This window comes from Pseudochaenichthys georgianus, chromosome 8 (assembly GCF_902827115.2).
Source record: "Pseudochaenichthys georgianus chromosome 8, fPseGeo1.2, whole genome shotgun sequence".
In the NCBI taxonomy this organism is placed as follows: domain Eukaryota; kingdom Metazoa; phylum Chordata; class Actinopteri; order Perciformes; family Channichthyidae; genus Pseudochaenichthys; species Pseudochaenichthys georgianus.
Window position 1 is genome coordinate 31,939,781 of NC_047510.2, and position 10,499 is coordinate 31,950,279.

General features: G+C 45.9%; 1 protein-coding gene across 1 annotated transcript; it reads left to right on the top strand.

Annotated features, from left to right (window-relative positions):
• The first annotated feature begins 7,770 nt into the window (after nucleotides 1-7,770).
• Nucleotides 7,771-10,246, top strand: LOC117451743 (cytochrome P450 2B4-like). The gene is made up of 4 exons (XM_034090125.2): nucleotides 7,771-8,038; nucleotides 8,136-8,320; nucleotides 8,403-8,544; nucleotides 8,734-10,246. Exons 1-4 carry the CDS (start codon nucleotides 7,882-7,884, stop codon nucleotides 8,913-8,915), a joined length of 666 nt encoding a protein of 221 aa, XP_033946016.2. The 5' UTR covers nucleotides 7,771-7,881; the 3' UTR covers nucleotides 8,916-10,246.
• The last annotated feature ends 253 nt before the right edge of the window (nucleotides 10,247-10,499 follow it).

A 10,499-nucleotide genomic window follows, 5' to 3' on the forward strand; every position in this document is an offset into this window, starting at 1 on the left:
CATAAAATACTGCAGATCCTTTATCTTACCTCTTTCTAATCTACACACATACAAGTATTTAACTGAAGTTACACAACAGTGTTGTTGATACAGAGTTGGAGTTTATTCACACGTCACCACAGTGGGTAATGTTTTCAAGAAACATTGAACAGTGCTGCCACATATGACACAGGAAAAAAAGAAAAGACACTGAACCCTTTCTTTGCCATTATATAAAAATAGTGTTGCTACAAAAGTATAAATTAGGCTTAATAATAAGACAACTCAGATCTGAAGCTACACAGGAATCTGCTGCCAAAGTGCAATAAAAAGACAAAATTAATAGAATCAAACCCTTTTTTTGTTGCATTTTAGTAGATTATAAAAAGGAATGCCTTTAAAATAGGATGCAAGCAACACTAGTTTCTTAACCTGAATTGATAGACTATAATCAATTTAAGTTTGCATTCTTATACCATTTTGTACAATAATATAATGAATAAGTTCAAACTAAAACTTACAGCTGATTAATAACGGTATCTAACTTGAGTTTTTATTATATAAAAAACCTGTTGAAATGCTTCTGTTATTTTTACTGTCCCCCAAAAATCACGTCGGCAGCCTCCAGGAATGCTTCTTTCACAACTTCGCGTCTTTGAAAGACTTCATGTGTTTCGCAAGAACGTGACTGACACGATAAGATGCTCTGATAGCAGCCTTGCTCTTGTTGTTGGGCCTGGTGAAAATGAACTGCTGTGCATTTAGCTGTCCTTTCAGGCCCCTCCCCTTTTGGAGCGTAGGGCAGAATTAGGAGGGAATTCCGTCTCGTAGCGTTTGTGCACTGTTTTGAAATGCCGCACCTAAATTACCCTTCTTCGATAAAGCCACGCTCGCATTGCAGATGAGACAGATGGACTTTGAATTGGAATAGATACAAAAATGATCACCCTCCCACTCGGAGTGAAAATTATATATGTTGGGCTTTTTTGCTTCTGCCATAATTGCGGTCTTGTTTGTGTGCAGACTGCCACTCCTGTTGACACGGAGAACGTCAGCGAAATAGTGCCCACTGCCCACCAGCCACGCCCCCACACATGGGGTCACGCCGGCCAATCACAAAGCTTTGGTGCGTTCAAGTGCATTATTCTGGAACGGTAAGATTATGTTATAGGACATTAACGATAAAACAGAATATTGTTGTTCTATTTTTAGACACCTCTCGCGATCGACTGGGAATCTCCCCGCGATCGACTGGTCGATCGACTGGTTGGGCACCCCTGATTTAAAGCCTTGATTGACTAAGAAAGCAAATGAAGCATTTTAAGCTTTATTTAAATCTGAACAATTGGAAAGCCACAAACTGGCAGTTGGACTTCAATCCGTGTATACCGTCCATTTGTTTTTCTTTATTAAACAAGTAAAGTTAGTAAACGGAAGAGCGTCTGAGAGGCGTTTTTGCTTTTTTGGGGCGGGGCGAAACTCACGGAAGTGATTTCAAATCAAAAGCACTCGTTTGCTGAAATCACACTTTGAATCACTACATTATCCTGCTGAAGGAACGGTGATTATTATAAACAAGCGGAATTTACAATTTAGCGATCACAACGAAAATGGCCAAGACACATATTGAGCCCAGAAAATGGATGTTATTGAGGGCTGTAAATATAATAAGCCGCTGTCTAAAATGGACAACATTGTTAGGAGATTTAAACTATAAAGCGATTCTGCACTGCGGTCACTCAGCAGCCTCGCCCGTTTGTTTTTTCAAATCAGCTGCTCTTCATTATTCCTGCTATATTTGACGAGTGATACAAATATTTGTTACCACAAGTTCTTAAGGAAACTGACACTGTTGGACTCGGTTCTAGTTTGACTTCTACCAGAAATAAAATAAAGTACTTTTACTGTGTAGCTACTAATACAATAATAAGTCCCCTCCATAATGCATGTTTTTCTGCTATCCTTGAAATACTAATGGTAAAAATATAATTTTTCCATTAGTTCTTAATGAAATTGATACTGTTTGACTTTGTATTAGTTAGCCTACTATTGATTGACTTCTTACAGTGTTGTGACATTAACAGATACCACCTTTTTTTTATATAGTATTTAAATTAAACAAAAACGCTGGTTCTAAAAATGGTTCTTCTAACACATCCAAAGTGAGCTTAAACATGTTCAAACCCCAGCAAAGTTAGCCATTTTTAGCATTTGAAAAAGAGTTGTATGGCAGGTAAGATGAATTCTCAATGGATGTTGTGACCTGCCAACACCACCTTTTGTAAGATGAGTCCAACTGTGTTTCCCTCTTCCCTTCCAGCCAAGCCATTGGACCCCTCATTCTTGTTGAGTCTCAGCGTGTCCAACGTGATCTGCTGCCTGGTGTTTGGCCAGCGCTTCAAATATGAAGATGAGAAGTTCCTGTCTCTTCTGCAGATAATAACAAACACCTTGAGATTTGCTAGTAGTCCCTGGGGTCAGGTAAGGGGAGGCCCGAATCCTACTTAATATCATGTCTATGATTAAGTTAAATAGAAGTTGGGACAGGTAATGGTGGAAATATTCAGAGAGAATACTGTAAAGATGCATTCACATCATACTGTATGTGCCTCTGCTGACGCTTTAGCGCAATCGCTCAAAATTGTCTCCAAGCGCTGCGCTCAAAGTTTAAATTATTTAATGAAATTCACATTGCGTTTCATGTGAATGCAGCTTAACAATAATATACAGCATTTTGCAACGATAGCCACAACATACTGAATACATTATGAACCCCTGTGGAACAAAGCTTGAGTGTACTGTCTGCCTCCCTGATACAGATGTACAACGTCTTTCCCCGCATCGTGGAGCATCTTCCCGGCAGCCATAACACTGCTTTTGCCGAGATTGAGGAGATAAGAGGGTTTGTGTCCATGCAGATCCAAGAGCACAAAGAGACAATGGACCCAAGCTCACCGAGGGACTTTATTGACAGCTTTCTCATCCGAAGCAATCAGGTAGGACTGGACAATTTGCTTTGTTTAAGGGTCCCATGTCATGCTTTTCCGGTTATTCCCCGTCCCCATGTGTGTTATGTAGCTTTTTATGCATGTAAACGGTCTGCAGAGTCACAAACCCTCAAAGTACACCCTGTAGCGAGTCAAACTCTAACACAGAAAAGATGCTGCCCCAGAACGTCTCGTTTTTATTTTTCCATTTTTTTCCAAGGCAAGTTTATTTGTACAATGTAGTGATCACTTATTAATACACTGGGTTACATCATTCAATCGTGGAACTACAGGTTGGGGTATTGTTCCACACGGACACACGGCGGCGTGCGTTGTCCCTTGCCGGCGGGGGGGGGCTGAAACTCGACCAACAACCAATCACATGAATCTCCCGCCCCAGACACACAAGCACGCGGTTTGATTGGCTAGAGCTTGTACTGGCATATGATTTGATTGGCTGACGCCTCCGTCGAGGCGTCAAAAGTAGAACATTGCTCTACTTTTGCAGCAAGCACCGCGAGAGAAGCTACGCTTTGCTCCCACAATGCAGTTTGGTGAATCGTGACATCACCCCATTCAAATGGGCAGAAGCGTTGAAGCGGCCACGCACGCCGCCGTGTGTAGGGGCCGTAATGCTTTCTGTACCTCCGGGGTATACTGTGTCCTCCTTCCTTTCTCTTGTCTACTCGGACTGCAAGCCAGCAACATGTCCTTTTCTGCTCCGCAGTAAAGTTCCCTTTTGTAATCTCTCGGCACTACACTGGTGACCCTGACTTAAGTCTCGCTAAAGTTTCCGAGATTGGACCGAACATGGCTAGAGAGGCCGTTTTTCGCAAACTGCCGGAGAATTTTGGAGACGTCGTGCACACGGACTGAGGCTCGGTGCGCCCCTCACGGAATGGCTGAGGACGTCGCTCGCCATTCCCCCATCGTTTCGGCACTGGAAGACAGCAAGCCTTCCGACTACAAGGAGACGATGCACGACCTGCTAGGTACGGAAGACCCTGACTTCTACTTCATGGAACTGTTTCTTCGGGACATGCGGCTGCGTGTCCAGGCTGCGCTAGCTAACACGGCTCGTGTTGAGCCCTGTGCTTTAGCCGAAGAAGCTGACCGGTTCTTCCTGGCCGCCCGGCAATTTACCCCTGAGGTGCTGGCCACTGCGCGCAGCGGCACCTTCCCTGGTGGGGGCACGCCGCCTAGCAGAGGCTCCGGGGCTGACGACATCGACTAACGGCTTCCGGCTAGTGGCCGTCAACACCAGCTAACAGCTAACCACTACAGCTAACGGCTAGCAGCTACCGACGGCTAACAGCTAACGACAACTAGCAGCGGCAGCTAACGGCTAGCAACGACAGCTAACGGCTAACGACGGCTAGCAGCTAACGGATAACAACGATGACTGACGGCTAACAGCGGCAGCTAATGGCTAGCAACTAACGACGTGTTGACATCTGACTGTTAACAATTTTTTTCCGGTGCCGGAGAGGAGGTTCGACCGGCCGGTTGACCTTGTGTGGACACTCTCACTTTTTCACCACCTCGACGGCGGTTCCGGACGTCGCCCACGTTTTCATCGGCGCCTGGGTGGCGCACCTCTGGACCCCGTCTCGCCTCGACAGTTTCGGACGTCGCCCATACTTTCATCGGCCCATGGGTGGCGCGCTCCGGGACCCTGTCTGGCCTCTTCCCTCGCCAGCGGCTTCAGACGTTGCCCTCGTTTTCACCAGTAGTGCGCCTGGGTGTGCGAGCCCCGCAACGTCCCGCCAACACAGCACCCAGACCCCACGCAGCATTCTCATCTGTTTGTCATTACTGGTGTCATTTTCTGGTTGCTAACAAACGCCAGTGTAACAGATAAACACTGATCTTCAGCTGTAACAGTGGTTGACTAATCAGAACAGAGTGGGCTCATAGGGAGGGGCAGGAGCTCCAACAAGGCGTGTAGGACAGAGAGTGAATACACATACTATACAGAGATGCTGTTTGAGAAACCAATGTGATTTTGGAACATTGAACAATGTAAATCTATTCTAGTAGACCTCAACAATGGAATTATGATCAGTAGAAATGGCCATGACATGGGACCTTTAAGAAACCCGAGACCACACTGCAGTATAACTTTGATCCTGGAATTTCTTAAAATTCCTCTGTATCCAATTAGACATCCCTTCACATTAATTTGGATGCTAAGAAAGGTTTCCCTGATGTACTATGGCAGATGTCATCAGAAAAAAATATATTTGCTGTTTTCTGTGCATTTTGTATTATTTATACCAATATAACATCTCAGGAAAAGGACATGGGTTATGGGGGGGAAAACTCTGACTGTTGTGTGTGCTTATGCACCCAACAGCAGTTCAGAGTATTCGGCCTTCTTGGAGACCCTGGAAAGAGTCCTGTATGGGGCTCCTGAAGGGGACTCCTTAGTCTTGCTGGGAGACTTCAACGCACATGTGGGCAATGATGGAGACACTTGGAGGGGCGTGATTGGAGTGGTGGTTTGTTACTGGACTTCTGTGCTAGTCATGGATTGGCCATAACAAACACCATGTTCGAACATAAGGATGCTCATAAGTGTACGTGGTACCAGAGCACCCTAGGCAGAAGGTCCATGATCGATTTCGTTATCGTATCATCGGACCTGAGGCCGTATGTTTTGGACACTCGGGTAAAGAGAGGGGCGGAGTTGTCAACTGATCACCATCTGGTGGTGAGTTGGGTCGAGTGGCGGGGGAAGCCTCTGGATAGACCTGGTAAGCCCAAACGTGTAGTTCGGGTGAACTGGGAACGTCTGGAGGAGGCCCAAGTTCAGGAGGCCTTCAACTCACACCTCCGGCGGAGCTTTTCGGGCATTCCTGTGGAGGTTGGGGACATTGAACCAGAGTGGTCGGTGTTCAAAGCCTCTATTGCCGAAGCCGCGGTGGGGAGCTGTGGTCTCAAGGTCTTAGGTGCCTCAAGGGGCGGTAACCCTCGAACCTCCTGGTGGACACCGGTGGTCAGGGAAGCCGTCCGACTGAAGAAGGAGGCCTTCAGGGATTTGTTATCCCGGGGGACTCCCGAAGCAGTTGCAAGGTACCGACAGGCCCGAAGGGCAGCAGCCTCATCCGTGGCCGAGGCAAAGCAGCGGGTGTGGGAGAAGTTCGGAGAAGACATGGAGAAGGACTTTCGGGCGGCACCAAAGTTGTTCTGGAAAACTGTCCGACACCTCAGGAGGGGGAAGCAGGGAACCATCCAAGCTGTGTACAGTAAGGATGGGACGTTGTTGACCTCAACTGATGGAGTGTTGGGACGTTGGAAGGAACACTTTGAGGAACTCCTGAACCCGACAACTCCGCCCTCTATGTTAGAGGCAGAGCTGGAGTATGACGGGGGATCAACGCCAATCTCCCGGGGGGAGGTCACTGAGGTCGTCAAACAACTCCACAGTGGCAAAGCCCCGGGGGTGGATGAGATCCGCCCGGAAATGCTGAAGGCTCTGGGTGTTGAGGGACTGTCATGGTTGACACGTCTCATCAACGTTGCGTGGAAGTCGGAAACGGTACCGAAGGAGTGGCAGACCGGGGTGGTGGTCCCCCTTTTCAAAAAGGGGGATCAGAGGGTGTGTGCCAATTACAGAGGCATCACACTACTCAGCCTCCCCGGGAAAGTTTACTCCAAGGTACTCGAAAGGAGGGTCAGGCCGATTGTCGAACCTCAGATTGAGGAGGAACAATGCGGATTCCGTCCTGGTCGTGGAACGACGGATCAGCTTTTTACTCTCGCAAGGATCCTGGAGGGGGCCTGGGAGTACGCTTATCCGGTCTACATGTGTTTTGTAGACTTGGAGAAGGCGTATGACCGGGTTCCCAGGGAGTTACTGTGGGAGGTGCTGCGGGAGTATGGGGTGAGGGGGTCTCTACTCAGGGCCATCCAATCTCTGTACTCCCAAAGCGAGAGCTGTGTCCGGGTCCTCGGCAGTAAGTCGGACCCATTTCCGGTGAGGGTTGGCCTCCGCCAGGGCTGCGCTTTGTCACCAATCCTGTTTGTAATATACATGGATCGGATTTCGAGGCGTAGTCGTGGGGGGGGGGGGTCTGCAGTTCGGTGGACTAAGGATTGCACCACTGCTTTTTGCAGATGATGTGGTTCTGATGGCTTCATCGGTCTGCGACCTTCAGCACTCACTGGATCGGTTCGCAACCGAGTGTGAAGCGGCTGGGATGAGGATCAGCACCTCCAAATCTGAGGCCATGGTTCTCAGCAGGAAACCGATGGACTGTCCACTCCAAGTAGGGAATGAGTCCTTACCCCAAGTGAAGGAGTTCAAGTATCTCGGGGTCTTGTTCTCGAGTGAGGGATCAATGGAGCGTGAGATGGGCCGGAGAATCGGAGCAGCGGGAGCGGTATTGCAGTCGCTTTACCGCACCGTTGTGACGAAAAGGGAGCTGAGCCGGAAGGCAAAGCTCTCTGTCTACCGGGCCATTTTCGTTCCTACCCTCACCTATGGTCATGAAGGATGGGTCATGACCGAAAGAACGAGATCGCGGATACAAGCGGCCGAGATGGGTTTCCTCCGCCGGGTGGCTGGTGTCTCCCTTAGAGATAAGGTGAGAAGTTCGGTCATCAGGGAGGGACTCGGAGTTGAGCCGCTCCTCCTTCGCGTCGAAAGAAGCCAGTTGAGGTGGTTCGGGCACCTAGTTAGGATGCCACCTGGGCGCCTCCCAAGGGAGGTGTTCCAGGCACGTCCAGCTGGGAAGAGACCAAGGGGTAGACCTAGGACCAGGTGGAGGGATTATATCTCTTCGCTGGCCTGGGAGCGCCTTGGGATCCCCCAGTCAGAGCTGGTTGATGTCGCCAGGGAAAAGAAAGTTTGGGGCTCTCTGCTGGAACTGCTACCCCCGCGACCCGACCACGGATAAGCGGGAGAAGATGGATGGATGGATGGATGGAAAAGGACATTCCTTCAACGGAGTTCCACCATGAAAACTTGGTCTCGACTGTGCTGATTCTCTTCCTGGCAGGAACGGAAACAACCAGCTCAACCATTAGATATGCCCTCAGTTTGTTCATAAAATACCCAGACATACAGGGTAAGTCCCCCAACAGGAAACACAGCCCTTTTTGACCAGTTCTACAAACATCTATAATCCAGTATTTACCTTTAATGTTTTGCTTGCTCCCGTACAGAGAAAATGCAGCATGAGATTGACACTGTGATTGGACAAAGTTGTCCTCGCATGGAGAACAGGAAGTCCCTCCCCTTTACTGATGCAGTCATCCATGAGGTGCAGCGCTTTCTGGACATTGTCCCATTCAGCCTCCCTCACTACGCACTCCATGACATCTCTTTCAGGGGTTACACAATCCCCAAGGTATTGTCCATCCCAAGATATCATATCCAATGACAGAGACAAATCCTTATTACACTAACATATCTCTCACTTGTCTTAATAGGACACTGTGATTATTCCTTTGCTTCACTCTGTGCTGAAAGAGGAAAAGCATTGGGAGACTCCCTGGACCTTCAACCCTAAGCACTTCCTGGACCAGAATGACAACTTTAAGAAAAATCCTTCTTTCATGCCTTTTTCTGCAGGTAAAATGCGGCATTCCGCCAGTTGATACATCAACCCTTAGCATGCTGAGGAATATTAATATTAGTAGTTTTCTGTGTGAGTGTGGTGTCCACAATGGCTCATTTTTTTTTTCCTGACTCATTGGCCAGTAACAATCGTAACCGCAATTGTATTTTCATTTTGAAGTTTGTGGTTTTATCTCTTCACAGGGAAGAGAGCCTGTGCTGGCGAGTCTCTGGCTCGTATGGAGCTTTTTATCTTCCTAGTGTCACTGCTGCAGAATTTCACTTTTTCCTGCACTGGAGGCCCCGACACCATCAACCTCAATCCAGAGTTCAGCAGCTTCGGCAATATACCTCGCTCCTCCGAGATCATCGCCACGCCGCGTTGAGACCAGGAAGTCCATTTAGACCAGGGGTGTCAAACTCAATTTCATCTCAGGCCACATTAGCAAAAAGAAAAAAGGGCCAGTTTTATATATAAGACTATATAAAAATACATATATAAATATTTAATATATAAAATAATGTATTATGTTACATTATTGCCTCTGCATTGGATGATTATCGGATAGGGTAATAACTTCATAATTAACTACATCTGAAAGCAGAAGTCTAGGGCAAGTCTCTTCAGTGAGAATGTCACAAAATGATTTAAAAAGAAAAGCCAAATTCAGGAAAAAAAGTCAGAATGTAAAAAAATAAGTGACATTTTGGGAAAAAAATCACAAAAATGTCAGATTCGGAGAAAAGGGCAAATTCTAAGAAGAAAAGCATATTTTGAAGAAAAAAAAAAAATTCTGAGAAAAAGTCACATTTGAGATGCATTGTAGGACATGTAGTTTATGGGCACCCTCTTGTCTTCTGCTTTGGTTGTCTTTTAACAATTCTTAGTTACTCAATTAACTATCAACATGCCTGAAATATGGATTTGTATACATACACATGGCAATAGATTACTTCTGTATACCTGTTGGAAAGTATTTGTTGTGTTTGTGTATTTACTGAATTTATTGCAAGTAAAATTTCATTGGAAGAAAATCTATCAAACAAGAAAAAAAGAGATAAGGTACATTTGAGTCCTTTTCCTTTGACCTGTTAAACGTCTTTCCAGAGGTGGAAACTTTACTTGAGTATTTCCATTTAATTGTTCTTTAAACGTCTACTCCACTACATTTATTAGTCATATTTAGCTGCTTTTAACAAAATGCATCTCTACAAAATAAACTAGCGGACTAACTCTTTAAGCCACATAAGAGTCCAATTATTTAAATATTTTACAGAAAGTCAAACAGAACTTTGTTTGTCTATAAAAGTGAAATGCTACTTGATGCGACCGTATTATCTAGTAATGTCACATTATTAAATATAATTATATAGAGACATAAAAGCCATTTTCTGCAATATAATTACACTTTTTACACTTTAAGTACCCTCCTGCAATTCACGTAAATGTAATAATTGTTTATTTACATTTGGCCTCTTTAATTCAAGATTGTTACTTTTTAATTAAAACAAATATACTGCTACTTTTGACCATGGTGTAATTATCTGCTATTTGTTTTAGTTTTCTTCTTATTGTGCTATTAATAACGTGTGCATGCTTAGTATTTTTTTTTTTTTTAAATATGTAAGTCTATTCTCCTCACTTTACCTGCACTATCTGATGTTGTTTAATGTAATTTTCCCCGTTGCGGACAAATAAAGGATTTCAGTCAGACAACTCACGTGTTTCTTTAACATGTTTAGAAGCAGCATATAGTTGAGTTTGGCGTCTAGGCTCGGGCCTCATCACTCCACAGATATACATAGCACCATGAGTGATGATTAAATAACTAACCCCCCGAGCCTACAGGTGGAAGCTGGGGTGGTGGTGGGGCACATAGATATATATAAACACTAGATGGCTCACACGCGCTGCTGGCCAATGGAGACCGACGTTGCCACTTGGCCGCCATCTTGCTACAGGCAGTGCT

What these genes read in the sequence shown, in the direction of transcription:
- LOC117451743 (XM_034090125.2), top strand. Translation starts at nt 7,882, where the DNA reads ATGGATGGATGGATGGAAAAGGACATTCCTTCAACGGAGTTCCACCAT. An exon ending in AAAATACCCAGACATACAGG is followed by an intron (nt 8,039 to 8,135) that starts GTAAGTCCCCCA and finishes GCTCCCGTACAG; the next exon opens with AGAAAATGCAGCATGAGATT. An exon ending in TTTCATGCCTTTTTCTGCAG is followed by an intron (nt 8,545 to 8,733) that starts GTAAAATGCGGC and finishes ATCTCTTCACAG; the next exon opens with GGAAGAGAGCCTGTGCTGGC.